The 15079-nt window shown below is 39.1% G+C and overlaps 4 protein-coding genes across 4 annotated transcripts; 1 reads left to right on the forward strand and 3 right to left on the reverse strand.

The window, feature by feature from the left end:
- Positions 1-737: 737 nt before the first annotated feature.
- On the reverse strand, positions 738-10385 carry LOC108656776 (protein snakeskin). Its single transcript, XM_018109045.3, has 3 exons — positions 10213-10385; positions 2073-2190; positions 738-1993 (listed from the first exon to the last, which is right to left on the reverse strand). Exons 1-3 carry the CDS (start codon positions 10252-10254, stop codon positions 1773-1775), a joined length of 381 nt encoding a protein of 126 aa, XP_017964534.1. The 5' UTR covers positions 10255-10385; the 3' UTR covers positions 738-1772.
- Positions 3084-3928, reverse strand: LOC115563685 (uncharacterized). The gene is made up of 2 exons (XM_030387052.2): positions 3570-3928; positions 3084-3468 (listed from the first exon to the last, which is right to left on the reverse strand). Exons 1-2 carry the CDS (start codon positions 3625-3627, stop codon positions 3248-3250), a joined length of 279 nt encoding a protein of 92 aa, XP_030242912.1. The 5' UTR covers positions 3628-3928; the 3' UTR covers positions 3084-3247.
- Positions 10386-11328: 943 nt separating the features above from the next.
- Positions 11329-13958, reverse strand: LOC108656768 (U3 small nucleolar RNA-associated protein 6 homolog). The gene is made up of 4 exons (XM_018109035.3): positions 13742-13958; positions 13370-13673; positions 12089-13291; positions 11329-12022 (listed from the first exon to the last, which is right to left on the reverse strand). Exons 1-4 carry the CDS (start codon positions 13831-13833, stop codon positions 11789-11791), a joined length of 1833 nt encoding a protein of 610 aa, XP_017964524.1. The 5' UTR covers positions 13834-13958; the 3' UTR covers positions 11329-11788.
- Positions 13959-14009: 51 nt separating this feature from the next.
- Positions 14010-15032, forward strand: HP1b (Heterochromatin Protein 1b). Its single transcript, XM_018109042.3, has one exon. It carries the CDS (start codon positions 14135-14137, stop codon positions 14768-14770), a length of 636 nt encoding a protein of 211 aa, XP_017964531.1. The 5' UTR covers positions 14010-14134; the 3' UTR covers positions 14771-15032.
- Positions 15033-15079: the final 47 nt, after the last annotated feature.

Here is a 15079-nt window from a genome sequence, read left to right on the forward strand (position 1 = left end):
CCCCTTCGCCCCTGGTGACATCCATTTACTGTTCGTTTTCGGTGAGTTCCTCCTTGACTTCTGTGTGAGCTACGTTTCCAGCAACGCCGCGACCCTGGGGCAACAGCAGAGCCTCGGATGCGATGGCTGGCTGTGGCATCCTGCGTGTCCTGTGCTTGGCCAGAAAAGTGTACGCCGACTCCTGCTGCAGCTTCTCAACGAAACTGTGCGGCTGCCAGAGCTTGGCGGGGCTGGCGAAACGGCCAATGCTGGCAGCAAAATTTAGATACATCTGGGCGAATGTAGAGCCACAGGAAATAGATGAATATATACAAGCAGATGCGCAGCTTCCAAAATTTAGGCATTCGCGAGGCTTACTGACCGCGACGCGTTGTGAACAGGTCGCGACAAATGAAATGAAATATATATGTATATATATCGATATCAATATATATATAAATACTTTCGCTTCAGTCGTATAATTTCTGTTTGAAAATGAAAGAAAACTATGAAAACTTATTTTTCGGCACAACCAACTCGAACGGCTGTGAATGAATGAGATTTTCACTTCATATTTTTCTATAGCACGTCAAACGTCTTTTCCGGCTTGAAATGACGGGAAACTCCCAGACAGAAAAAACCTCATCAAAAATTATAAAAACAAAATTCTTATTGCAAATAAATAATAAAATTAAATAAAATTTAAAAAAAAAACACCTTCAAACATATTTTATTTTTAATCACAACTCAGCTTAGTCTTTTGTTTAGTTAAATGAATTTAGTTAGCGTCTAGAACCGATTTTTCTCAACTTGGTCTTTTGGCGGTTGCGGCTCTTCCTTAAAGACGGGCACGACGGTGCGCCTAGTTAGTGGGTGGGCGGGTAGTAAAAGGGGAGGTAAATGAGTAAGAATATAAATTAGGAAATGAAATAAATTGCTTAGCCAAGACAGCGACAACAACAACACACAGCGAAGACAATGAGGTGACAGCATGAGCAGCGCAACGAATGCCAAATACCCTGTAATTTTCAAAGTAGAAGCAAAAGCATATAGGCAACTTTAAAGCACTTGGCAATCTGCCCCGCCTAAGAAAACAATTCATGGCAGTTTGTGAATTTGCATTTAATATTATTAAAAAAAAAAAAAAACACGCACACACATACAATTCTCAGATAGATAATTAAATGCTGTTAAATATTCGATATCCTGTAGAAAATACAATCTTTATATCAAATATATGTATATTTGCCAGACTTGTTTAAAGACCATCTTTGTGCATGGCTTGGTTGGATGGAATGAATGGAGAGTAGATGGCGGCAGGTGACATCAAGTCAGGTGTGCAGCTGAATGGAACGAACAGGGGCCACCTCCAGCCTAGACAGATGCAGCAGTTCGAGCAGTTATAGGCACAGACAGACATACTTATACGCGTACATTTACAGATATACAGATATACAGAGATATACATACATATATTTAATGGATTCCTGTCAACAATTTAACATTCGTTTAGCAAATTTGTGTTTCGTGCGCTACAGAATTTCACTTAAGTGCTTTAGAGATATTATCATATAGAGTATACGTATATTTTGTATGTATATGTATATAAAAAAAAAATACGAACAATTATATAGTATATAGATGGGTGTACATGATATTCATATATAGAGTTTACACAAGATTCATTATTCGCATTTTATGACCCACACAGAAGCCATGAGAAAAAAAAAATGTAGAGATAGACAGAGAGACAGTTGCTCTCTGCATGGATACCCCTTGCTTGCGTTTGGGGCTTACGTTCTGCAAATGGAGAGCGTGTCCAATAGAAAGACGGCGCCGTTGATGATCATCAGGGAGCCAGCTGCGAGGGCGTTGCGCTTGCGATCCTTCAAGAAGTCGTAGGCATCATGCCACTCATCGATGACCAAGGCACCGGAGGCCACGAACAGAATGCAGCCGAGCAGCGAGAGCAGCGCATTGAGACGCTTCTCCACCACCGAGTTGATGAAGTGCCCTGTACGGGGATAAGTCAAGAGCGAGAGAGAGAGAGAGAGTTAGGATCTGAGATAAGAATGTTTTTCTGTTTTACTCACCGATCAGCAGGACGGCGCAGATGACTGTGTAGCCCACAATGGTGCCGCACACAATCAGCGGACGCTTGCTCAGATCTCCAACCACCTCATAGAGCACAACACAGGCGATGGCAATACCCTGTAAATATCATCAAATATATCATCAATAATGGCTAAAACAAGTTAGGTGGCAAAGAAGAAGAGAAAAGAGAATAATGAGATATATATATATATCTCTGTCTGTCTTATCTAGCTGCTTGATCTTTCATTATAATACTTTCCTTATAAGTTACTGATATTTCGAATTCAAATTCAAGGATTTTATGATTTGTTGCTTACTTCCTTTCCATTTCAGATAGAAATGCTAGAATTAAATAAGCAAAACTCTACATAGTCTAAAACGATGTGTCACGGGCCCCAATCAGCAATTTGGGCTACTCTTGAACATTTGTATTATCTACAAAATAAAAGTACCCTGTAATTTCTACAGTTCCGTTGTGTATATTGTCGGTATTTCCATTCCCTCCCAAAGGAAGTCCTACATAACTCATTTAATATTAAGGCATTCAGCTATAAAGCTTTAGGAGATCTGTATGTACATATGATCGTAAATCCTCCATATCTTTCGCATCTTGAGCTGTGGACATTGCATAAAACCAATCCAAAAAGCATTAGAATAATTTTGAATACAATAGAACAACAAAATATATAATAAGAACCATTATCAATATCATTATAAGAAAAATATTTTATATATTATAAGAAAAGCTATGTATATGGATATATGTATATTTAATATATAAAATATTCTATATAATACAAGACTTTGTCTTTCCTAATACAGAGAGAAAACAACTTTCAAGATATTCTATATACTAATTCGTTCAAATATTGCAAAAATAATCCTAATCCCAATGTCCTAGCTACTCTCAGACGCGCTTTATGTGACTGTGTCCTAGTCAGGCAGTTCCAACTAGAGCACACTTACTGCGCTTTGCTCTAGAGTTCTGTATATAGAAAGGAAAGCCGAGATTGCATAGTTGACACTAGAATTTTAATTAGAAAAAAAAAATGTTCAATTGGTTTTTTGGTGACTAAACTCTATAGTGCACACACGTAGACCCAATGATTCATCTAGATTTCCAAGTGAATAATAATAATGTGTTTGCATGTCATTGTTGGAATTTGTCGAACGTTTATTGGGCATGAAATATGACGAATGTGTCAGCGATAAAAAAGGCGGCGGTGACAAAGCAGAGCACTCCAGAGGCCAGGATGGTGTTCTTGTCTCTGGCCAGCTCGACGCGGTGCATCCAGCGATCGAATATGGTGGCGCCCGTCGACACGAACAGCACACAGCCGGCGACCGTGAAGAGTATATCGATGCGCTTGTCCAGCTGGGCGCCCAGCAAGTGGCCTGCAATGGCAATGGAACGGAATGGGATGCACAGTCGTGCAGTCAGGCTGGCGGGCAACTGGCTGGGATCATCGTGGGGGGACGGGGGGTGGCGATATTACCTATGCTCAGTGCAGTGCATATGATCAGGTAGCCGGTTAGCGTTCCACAGACGAGCATCGCCTGGCTGCTATAGCCGTGATCCGTCACGCTCTCGATCAATATGATAATGCTTGCCGTGAAGATCTGCGATTAGCGCTTAAAATACTGGATCAGGCACGAACGAATGGACAATGGAACAATGGAACAACGGAACGACGGAACGACGGAACAGACAAACTCACACGGAACATAGTTAAAGACAGAATCAGCTGAGGAACATAGGTAAAGACAGTAATAACTGTAGAAACGTGCATGCACAAACATGTTGCTCTTTTTTATAGAAGAGGAAAACGCACAGAGAAGGAAAAGCACTAGATTCTTTTTTTTTTTTTCCTATATAAATACATTTTTAGATATTTTTGTTTTTAAATTATCTGAGCAAGTCTTGAAAATTACGCGAAAATTTCACTAAAACTCTGTTAAGTTTTGATACCACTAAGTTTTATTTAAGCTTAAAGATAAAAATCCACAAAAAAAAAACTGTTTTTCCGTAATATATTAAAGGACTAAATATACTAAATATTGTAATTTTAGTTTATCTGTCTATCAACTCGTTTCTAACTATGAATATATAGGCCAATCTATATAAATATATCCAACAATCTGTTCTGTTTTCTATCTGTGAGTTCATAAACTTTTCCAAATTTCTATGCATATATTTGTTTAACATATAACTAACCTAACCTTTATATAGTTTTATCTAATGTATTTATATATGATCCAATTGATCCAATTATTTAGATTTGACTAGACTTATCAAAACATGTTGGCTTTCTATGATTTATATCTCTACTCTATCTCTATATCATATATGATAGAGATATGTCTATCTATCTCTCTTTAACTATTATTAATTTTTAATTCACTTTATTGCTTTTCGCTTGGAGTGCCCCACACTTAAAGAGCAAAGTCTCCGCACTCATATGGAAGCCCCAAGTCCCATTGCCTGTTGCTCAGTATCATAAGTCTGCAATATAATGGCTGTAAGTCGCGGGACTTAGTGCCATACGGAATTGCCAGTGAACTAAAGCCAATTTGCTTATCAGATATGGAAATTATTTAGATATTGATATGACAAATGGCCGTAATATTGACGGGCCATTGTCAACAAATGGATCTATAATAGAGAGAGAGAGAGGGAGAGGGAGAGAGAGAGATATGTATATATAGATAACCGACACACACTATGGGTGTGTGTGTGTGTGCGTATATAAATGACATGAGAGAACGCTTCCTGCTTAACTGGGGCAATCAATCAATCAATTAGAAACGCTGTTAGACGCCGTTAATTGCCAGCTAAAAGGATGAGACATGGTTATATATCCTGTTAAGGCTAACACACACACACACACACACACACACACAAAGTTGACAATTGTTTGATTGGTAATATGAGCTAACAACAACAACAACAACAACAACAACAACAACGATGATGACGAAAAGTCATTAAGGTAGCATGTTTACCAAGTTGCAGATAATGCATGATACAGGCTCACAGTCATATCGGTCTATACATACATATATCTCTATATATGTACATTCATAGAGCGGGAGAGATACATACATACATATGTATGTATGTGTGTGTATATTTGGTATATAGGCAATATTTTATTTAGCCAGCGCATGTGTTTTATTATTGTTTACTTCACGCCCATTAGTAGCAAATAAATTTGGATGATAAAAGCAGAAAAAAAAAAAACTTAGGAAAGTACAAATAACATTTACTAACTGAAGCCCATTTGTTTTTCTTCGCCATACGGATATATTGGGTAATTTAATTGAACGGGCAGCAGGGAATCTTTGGCTAACTTATTTGTATCCCAATAATTCACATCGAGACTAGACAACTTGACACGCCGTTCATCATTTTGATGAAAAGATTTAGGTCCATTTCGGGAATTCCATAATTAAACCTGAGCAATTTAATAGACTACATAGGCATATCGCCTAAATTACCGAAGCCCAACTTATCTAGAGCTATATTCCAATAATATATGAAAACAATCTCAAGGCGAAATACGCATAAACTGATCGAATCCGATAGTACCTAGAAACATCTAGCCATATCGCCAGACTGTCCTAATTTTAGAATTTCAATTTAGTATGTCTAACATGCCTCGACTACATAGACATTTATAATTTATAGCCAGAATCATGAACCCAGCATAAAAGCTGGAACCATCTCTTATTATTGTTGTCAAATTTTGTATATAGTTCTAAAATATTTATAGGGCAATGAAAAATGCATAAAAATCTAAATCCTACACATGGAAAAACAAAAACCGAGAGTTTTTCTTAAGAAAATTCTGTTTGACTGTATTCCTATATTTTCCTCCTATATTCCTCCCTTAAAACTGCTTCAAAATTAGATAATTAAATTACAACAAAAATTAGATCATTTTGGTCTTAGCAATTATCGAGCTTTAAGAATGTTTTTTGAGCGGTATAGAACTTGGATTTACATATGGGAATCCGGCAAATTTGAAATATAATGAATATATAAAACAATATAATATTTAAATAATGGAAATACACGTTCGAGACTCAAGTTTATATCATCTATATATGAATTAAAATTCTATTTGTTGTATGATTTACTTTATTAATAACAAAACTATTATACCCTGATTGGCCATTTTCAATGGGTTCAGGGTATATAAAGAGGAGGTCTCCTTTGTACAGTCTTGCTTTTACTCTAGATATAAACATTAGTTATTGAATAATTTATATTCATTTATATTCAATATTATTATAATCAATATTAGAAATACTATTCCTGATTTTGATTGCTGTTTTACAGGGTGTACCAAAAATTTCCTTTATCTAAAGATATTCGCGCTAATTTATGAAGAATTTCCTTTAATATTCAAGAAAAATACCGAAAGTCTCGAAAGGTATACTACCCTTTATCTAAAAGTCTTCCATTTCTCTTTCTGTATGATATACTTTAAGCAAATTTCGAACCAAAAACTTCCGATTTTTTACACTGGAATACCCCACTCTCAACAGTGTTTTCACGACTCATTTGAATAGTTTTCACGATCGATTTGGATAGTTAGTTGGTTATTAAGTGTGGCGAATCGTTGGCTGAAATTTCACAATGCTACGAGCCTCGTCCATTGGCTGTCTGAAGCTTAGGCCTATGCGACTGGAAAGTAAGCATATACTGATCGAGGCGAGCCATGCCCATATATCAGCCACGATTTGTTACGCGTTTAGCATGAGGGGGAGCGGGAAGGCGTGGCAGAAAGGGGTCAGAGGGGGGAGGTAGGGCAAAAAAGGGGCAAAGCATTTAGTAATTAATTATATGACGCCGACATGCCATTGACAATGGCCATTGCTCCGAGCTGGCAACAATGGGCCATGCCCCAATAGCGGCAACAACAAATGAGAAAACAAAAACGAGAAGAAGAAGAAGCAGAAGCACAAATAAATTAACATCGCGAACAATAATAGCGCGCACAGATTCGCAGTTAAAACATTTATTAGCTCGTAAACAGATTTGCGACTGTGTTGCAGCAATTGGGGGGGGGGGGGAAAAAAAAAAAAAAAAAGAAACAGAAAAACTTTGAATAGAGATCCGAACATGGAGTACACTATGAGCATGTCTAACTAACTATTTGTTCTATCTACCTCGGCCGGCCTGCCCCTCGGTACCCCTGTTTAGCTATATGTATATCTAATGCAAACAATAAATGCGTCGCCTTATCTCTACTATGCCTTGGGGCTTGGGGCCCGTGACTGGCGTTGCCAAAAAGCAAATAACAATCATATTTTGTTGCCAAAGAATGTTGCGAATTTCCATTATTGTTGAATTAAGATGACTCAGCTGAGCTGAGCAATTGTTGCTGCTGGCTGCTGGCTGCTGGCTGCTGGCAGTTGCTGCTGTTTAGCTCATTAAATGACCCAATAACAACAACAACAACTACAACAACAACAACAAATATTAAAAATTAGCTATGCCACACTCGCACACATTACTTCGGTTATTGTTTATTCAATGCAGTGCCCGCAGCTTCGACCTTTCGCGGCTGCCCCCAACGCCGGCGCACATGGCGTATGCGTAATATGATTCTGTTAGAGTTCGCACTTGCCATAATTATGACATCATCATCATCATCATCAGCGTGATCATCATAATTAACACAAGTTCGTGATCAACTGACGCTGACGTCGATTACGTGCCAATGCGACTTGAGGCGCGTCTTGGTTTGGTTCCACTTCATTCCACTTCATTCCATTCCATTCCATACCATTTCGATTCATTTAATTAGCCAGCGTATTCCCACAGATAGCTCAGCTATATATGTATACCTTTAAGGTGTGGTCCCTATATGCAATCAAGGTCAGATCTAGGCGTTTGCCTAGAACCAGTTACGGCTTAGGGTATTAATAAATTGATCACACTCTGATTCATGCCAAGGCAACAAATTGTTCATGTCGAACTCACTCAACCCGGGCTAAGGCCCTAGCCCGGAGATGCTACGGATTTAGTTCATGATCTACCTGTAAATTTTGCATATATCTACAAGTATTCCTTCAAGTATTCCTAAATTTTGCATATATATACAAGTATTCCTTCAAGTATTCCGCTTCAAGTTCGTTTAGTACTATAAATAAATGAGTACTATATATATATTCTATATATATGTATGTATACCCACTTGGATGCGTGCAGCGTAATTGAAAGTCATGATTAAAACAGTTGTTAAATTAAGCGACAAATTGCTCACTTGAAATGTGAAATCATCCAATGATGAGTGCTATGTGGCTCATATATAAATATAAAACACTAGGGCAAGACTAAGGCAAGTGTTTTATATTTAAAGTTGATCAACACAGCTACATTATAATACTAGACTATATAATACTCGCCCCATTTTATCAGAATGTTATTATACATATAACCAAGACTTGATATAATTAATTTATGGGTCTATCTATAGCGAATCTCAGCAGTAATCCATAGCCTAAGCTTAATTTGATTTGAATATAAGTTACAAAACTGTATATATATATATGATCAGCAGTTATCTAAGCCGCACACTCCATGGGAAATATACATACTTGTTTATAATATATGTATACACAAAATCTATATCAGCCAAGACTCTAAGTTCATTTAAACCGAAAATTTAATAATAATAAAAAGAATTATAGAAATTTCTGAAATTCTCGAAATTGCCAAAATTCTGAGCATTTATTGAAATCTGAAATCATCTATATTTAAATCCACGCCCGTAAAAACTCGTAATTATATTTGAGTATATTTAAATAATTTTATATAATACGATCTATCCGATCATAATATATATTTTATAGCCATTTACTGATTGCATTATACTCTCGATAGGCTGAATTGATCTGGAATGACTGCCATCACAGTCATCCCAAGGCGATAAGGCGCTAGATCCATGAACCGCAATCTGCATGCGTCAGCCGGACTACAATGAGTGTAAGTGGGCGCTATCTATGCCTCAAGTAAGTACTATATGCAATTTCCATTGCAATTGCAATTGCGAATGTGCAAAATAAACACATTTAGCAAAACGAGGTCAGCTGATAAACCCAATTGTTTAAAGGAATTTCAATAGATTTTCCAAAAAAATTTCCCATTTTTGGCAGGTTTTGCGGCATTCCGCATTTCGATTTTTTAATCCGATCTTCATTCAAATTTTGCTGAATTTCAATTTTTATTATAATAAACAACATTTTTGTTTATGCCGACAGACAGATCTCCGGACACAAAACACTTTTCGACAGTCGCAAATCAAGAGACGTCGCCGTCGCCGTCGACGTCAACGACGAGGCGAAAACGAACGCAAAGTAATCCAATAAGCGAATAAAGTAAATAAATACATATAATATGCGAATCAAATAATCTGCGCAACGGTGGTGACATCATGGATAGCAGAGCATCATCGGCGGAAGTGCGAGCAAGTTGATTGCTTTTGTTGTTGCGATTCTCTGGCCACATGAGCATGGAGCGCGACGGCCAATCATTATTGTTTTGTATTCTTCTTCTTCTTCTAATACAATCTCCACAGATTAATGACATCATGCCGGCTCGATCTGGGCCGGGAAGTACACAAGGGACTTAAAATGCCAGCCACGCATTAGAGAACTACGCAGTTACAAAAAAGGAATCACGCACAACAACAATAAAATGAAAAAACAACAACAATCACTGCCAAAAAAAGAAACCTCAAATGAAGTCATGACCAATAATGAAAACGAGTCTGAGCAATGCAAACCGGTTGATTCAAGGCAACCGATGCAAGGGTAGAAACGACAACAATAACAAATAGACCACAAGAAGAAGAAGAAGAAGACGAAGATGACGCAGAACATAGTAAAGAGAACAGCCGCAACAGCAGCCGGTGCAAGCGAAAAGTAAAGAGAAAATGTAGCCCAAAAGGGAGCTGCGACACAGTATTAAGAACAGTTTGAACAGGACTCACAGCATAGTAGATAAATATGTACATACATGTGTACATATGTATGTCTAGATTGATGAATATACAGTCACAGAGAATAAATACCGTACATAGCACACATACATACACATATTTGTGTATATTTACAATTGTTACTCACCAGCTCAATGATCTTCAATAGCAAACGATTGTTAAACTCCATGGCGTTCCCGTTGATACGTTTGTGTTTAGCTTGTTTATTATTGTTTTTGCTTAATTCTTCACTTCACGCAGCTGACCGTGTGCACGTCTTTGCCAAGCGCTGTGCGAAAACTGACTGAACCGAAGGTACGCCAGCGCGCGTATTCAAAGCTCTGCCATTCCAGGCAGAGGCGTAGCGCAACAGCGGCGGTGGCGGCGGCGGCGGCGGCGACAGTAACTGCGACTGCGACAGTAACTGCGACTGCGACGGCGACTGCGACAGCGACTGCAAACAACGCATTTGATGCCGACATGAGCAACTAGTATGTGTTAGTGTAAGCATGCATGTATGTACATATGTATGTGTGTATGCATGCATGTGTGTACGTAATTACAAATACGGAGATACTCCAATTCTTATCAACATTAATTGCCAAATATAAAATGCATGTGTACACATACATACATACATACATACATATATGTATGTATATAGGTTGTATATTAACATATTTCTGTTTGTAATTATATTATACCTTTAAACGCACATACATATTTACCGTGTTCATAAGTAAGCCTGTTTTTTATTATTTGTGTTATTAAAGTAAATAATTAAAAAACTAAATTAAAATTTAGATTATACTACATATACTATAACTAAACATTTATAAAGCGAAATATGAATATAATTATGGATTTTTCATTAACTAACTCCATTTATGAAGACAAATGTGCGCACTCCAAGAGGATTCATGCTGTAACATAACTGTTTACAGTCTATGTATGAGCGTTTTTATTATTTAGCTGAAAAATCTGTAACATCGAACAGACGATAATTATTGAGTCTTAAGGAAACACTAGATGAAAGACTAAAAATGTAGAAAGTTACTCGAAATATACATAGGTCACTTACGTATATCTAATATATTCTTATTGCTAATTTAAGCAATGCAATTCCTCTCTCTCGCTCTCTCTCAAACAAACCAAATAGTTGCATCTCTCAGCCTCTGTGCGTTGTTTCCTCTTTCAATTGTTCTCTTCTTGGTATTCTATCTTTTTTAGTCTCTGCATTTACACCTTCCTACCATCCAATATATTTCTCTTTTCCCAATTTCTAGTCACTCCCTCTTAATCTCGAAATATAAGTGCGTTTCTAACTCCTCTCCCTTTCTGTCTCTTTTGACTTTTATTAACTGATTATCTTTGTTACACACACTCTGCCTCTCTTTCGATATCATGTACCTGCCTCTCTCTCTTTCTCATTATCTGTCATGCTTGTAAATACTACTAAAATGGATGCATGTGAATATAGAGCTATAAAGATATGCATTTGCATACAGGATAAGAACATGTTTAATAACAATGAGCAATGCTTATCACCCCTTATATACATCTACTACTATCTGCCGTTTAATTAATTCATTCTATGTTTATTAAGTTTTTATAATATTGTTTTATTTTTAACCCGCTTTATCAATAGAACTTTCGGATAAAAAATAAACATGTGCTTATGAGACTAATCTGTTTGCATAGTTAGAGTTAGAGAGTTAGCTTAACTATCTGGTTACGGCCATGCCAACGTGGGCCATTGCACGTTCCGCCTCGAAGACAGACACAAACTGTGGCTCCAGTGTGGAGAGCGCACGCCGGCTAAGCAAGCCAATGCTCTTGGCCTCGCCATGATCCCGCTCGAAGGCAATGTATTCGATCCAAACGCTCGGGTCGCGCTTGCCAAAGTAGGTGGCCATAAATTCATAGCACATGCGCCACGCCTTAATTGTAGATAGATCCTGTGGCGTAACACATAGTGATATAGATTAAGAGATGCCAGTGTGAAGCATTAAGAGCGGACTCACCTTCAGTTTGGTGCTTTCTATTAGGCTGATCATTTCGCGATGCAGCTGCAGCGACATCGGTGGCTGCTGTGCCAGCTTGGCATACTCATCACGGGCCTTGGCCGGCGAGTGCTCGTGCCAGAGGTAGCGCAAGTAGCTGCAGCGTAGCTCGGCGAATTCCGGCCAGGTCTCCTTGCAGGCCTGTGTGTAAATGTCATTCAGCTGCCGCTTGGCTTGGCTATCGCTGCGCGCCCTATAATAGGCAATCACCATTTGCCAGAGCGACAATCCGGCGGCGCCCATCGTGCGGCGCACCTGGTTGAACAGCTTGTGAACGCTCGGCTCATCATCGTTGCGAATGTGGGCGGCTAGCAGCAGCTCGTGCATGCGCAGCGAGTCATCGTGCTGCAATGCTTCGGTCAGGATGCGCACACAGATCTCCCCGCCATTCTCATCGCTGCCCAAGATCATGCTGAGCGTAGCGTAATGCCGCGAATGCATCAGCTTGGAGCGATGACCGTCCTGCAGAGCGCTCGCCAAGCATTTCTGAACGAAGGCGCGCTCCGTTTTATGGTTCTTGCTAAGCGCCAGCATAGCGTCTAGATATAAGTTCCACATTTCTTGTGTCTGTAGCTGTTGCACAGCCGTCTTGTACACCTCTGTGCATAGTTGGATGCAACGCTTCTTCGAGCGCGTCTGAAACACTTTCACTTGGGTATCCGTGCGCGACTTCTTCTCACTCGGCTCGCCATCATCATCGTTATCTGTCATATTCATAAGATCACCGAGATGGAAGCCACGTAGCTCACGCTTTGCCAATGCATCCCATAGCGTTGGCTCACGTGAAAACTTTGTCTGTATATCCTCAATGATGTCGAACTGCAGCTTTGCAGTAAGCTCTGCATGATCCTCACAGCTCTCGAGCAGTTTTAGGAAGTAATCTAGGTTTGTAATGTTGGCCAGGCTGTTGCGATAGATGGCCACGACACGCTCCATTTGTATGTCTTGCTCTGAGATTGTGTTGTCGCCCAAACTACGTTTGTTGTCCGCCAGCGCGGCCTCTTTTAGTTGTATATTGAAGAAGCAATTGTTCAACGATTCGGAAGCGGGATGACGTTGAAGTCCACGCAACAGTATATCCTGGACGCGCGGCATGTTGGCACGATTATACTCATAAAGCCACACTGCGGCATTGATCCAAACTTGTGGATCACCACCATGATACTAAAGGATAAGGAAAACGATTCATGACAACTATCTAAAGTGCATAGATTTCCTCTGTGTTCGGCAAAGGCAACTTACCGAAAGCATCTTCTCGTATATGCCAGCCACCTCCTGTGGCGCAGACTTCTTGCTGAACTTAATCCAGTTCTCCCATAGACGCTGCTCATGTGGAAACTTAATCAACATTTCCCTGTACATTCGCATAATACGTGTGCAAGTGGAGGCTTTGAGGCCCGTAAGCTTAATGCCGGCAAGTTTTTCCTTTTCGGTAATTGTTTTATACATCGTCTTCTCGTAGACTATGAACTCCAAATAATCAGATATACTTTTCTTGCTCTTGGTTATATTCAGCAATAGGCGTTCACGTTTGCGTATACATTCTCTGAAAATCAATTATTAATATGTTATATTCACATTGTAATATATCATTTTAATGTTGTGAATAATTACCTGATTTGCTCTGGTCGAAATATTTGGTAGAGCTTCATTTGCTCGTACTCCGGCAGCAGCCGCTCCTGCATTTCCGCGACAAACTCACCCATATTGAATTACTTTATTTCTTAAGATTAGTGTAGCGCAGCAAATTAATATGGAGTTAATTTATAAATTTTTGCTTCTCGCGCACGTTTTCTACATGTAAGTGAAATCAGCTGCTAAGTGTTTTCTTATCGATGGTATTAAGCAGCCCTGGTAAATTCATTCCGATAGAAGGGATTTTGTTACTTGGGAAATTTGGTCACCTAAAACACCAAACAATTGAGAAACTGGTCACTTTTTTCAAACACAAATTTTTTTAATTTACAGTAAATAAATAAAATTCCTGAAAAACAAAAGCAAATTGCAATGGCCGAATTCTCAGTTGAGCGTGTAGAAGACAAACGCACAGTTAATGGTCGCACAGAGTACTACTTGAAGTGGAAGGGCTATCCTCGCAGCGAAAATACTTGGGAGCCGGTCGAAAATCTGGATTGTCCGGATTTGATAGCAACATTCGAGGAATCATTAAAAAATAATAAAAAAGAGACAAAAAAACGTCTTTCCACATCTTCAGCGCCAGAATCAATACGAAGTAAGAGAAAATCATTCATGGAGGAAGAAACAGACGAACAAAAGAAGCTAATTGGCTTCGATCGTGGCTTGGAGCCTTCAAAAATCCTTGGTGCCACCGACTCTTCCGGTTATCTGATGTTTCTGATGAAATGGAAGGGAAGTGATCACGCCGATCTAGTGCCTGCCAAGCTGGCCAACATCAAATGTCCCCAAGTCGTAATACAATTCTACGAAGAACGTTTAACCTGGCACACTGGAAACGGTAATGGCAACGGCAACGGCTCGGGCAGCGCATGTGGCAGCACGCATCATGGTGGTAGCGTTGGCACGCCTGGCAGTACTGCAGACGCAAGTCCAAGCGGCAGCATCAACGATGAGAATATCAAGCCTGACGCTGGCTCAGAATTAGGGAGTGGAGAGGCTGTCTAGTTCATTTACCAGAACTTGTTAAGGCAGCAAAAACAACGCCATGTAAAACCTACATGGATACACACGGACACCAACACACAGACGTACACAAACATGCTCGCTCCTACATTTTTACATACAAATAACATAGACATAATCATACATATACATATATTAACATACATACATGCACGTTCATTATTGCATCAACAATAGATACAAAATGTTGGGCATATTTCTGAAATAAAATAAGCGTACATACTAATATGTATCTGAAATATAATCGTTTGCATTTTTAATCTAGTTGGACAGCGGATTTATAAAATCCTT

This window comes from Drosophila navojoa, chromosome X (assembly GCF_054131105.1).
Source record: "Drosophila navojoa isolate 15081-1374.11 chromosome X, UAZ_NAV_1.0, whole genome shotgun sequence".
In the NCBI taxonomy this organism is placed as follows: Eukaryota; Metazoa; Arthropoda; class Insecta; order Diptera; family Drosophilidae; genus Drosophila; species Drosophila navojoa.

Bases quoted from the DNA above. Each gene is read 5' to 3' on its own strand.
- LOC115563685 (XM_030387052.2), bottom strand. From the start codon at position 3,627: ATGCTCGTCTGTGGAACGCTAACCGGCTACCTGATCATATGCACTGCA. The intron at 3,469-3,569 runs GTAATATCGCCA...TTGCCATTGCAG, and splicing joins ATGCACTGCACTGAGCATAG to GCCACTTGCTGGGCGCCCAG.
- LOC108656776 (XM_018109045.3), bottom strand. From the start codon at position 10,254: ATGGAGTTTAACAATCGTTTGCTATTGAAGATCATTGAGCTG. The intron at 2,191-10,212 runs GTGAGTAACAAT...TGATATTTACAG, and splicing joins TATTGAAGATCATTGAGCTG to GGTATTGCCATCGCCTGTGT. The intron at 1,994-2,072 runs GTGAGTAAAACA...ATCCCCGTACAG, and splicing joins CTGCGCCGTCCTGCTGATCG to GGCACTTCATCAACTCGGTG.
- LOC108656768 (XM_018109035.3), bottom strand. From the start codon at position 13,833: ATGGGTGAGTTTGTCGCGGAAATGCAGGAGCGGCTGCTGCCGGAGTAC. The intron at 13,674-13,741 runs GTAATTATTCAC...ATTGATTTTCAG, and splicing joins TTTCGACCAGAGCAAATCAG to AGAATGTATACGCAAACGTG. The intron at 13,292-13,369 runs GTAAGTTGCCTT...CTTATCCTTTAG, and splicing joins TATACGAGAAGATGCTTTCG to TATCATGGTGGTGATCCACA.
- HP1b (XM_018109042.3), top strand. From the start codon at position 14,135: ATGGCCGAATTCTCAGTTGAGCGTGTAGAAGACAAACGCACAGTTAAT.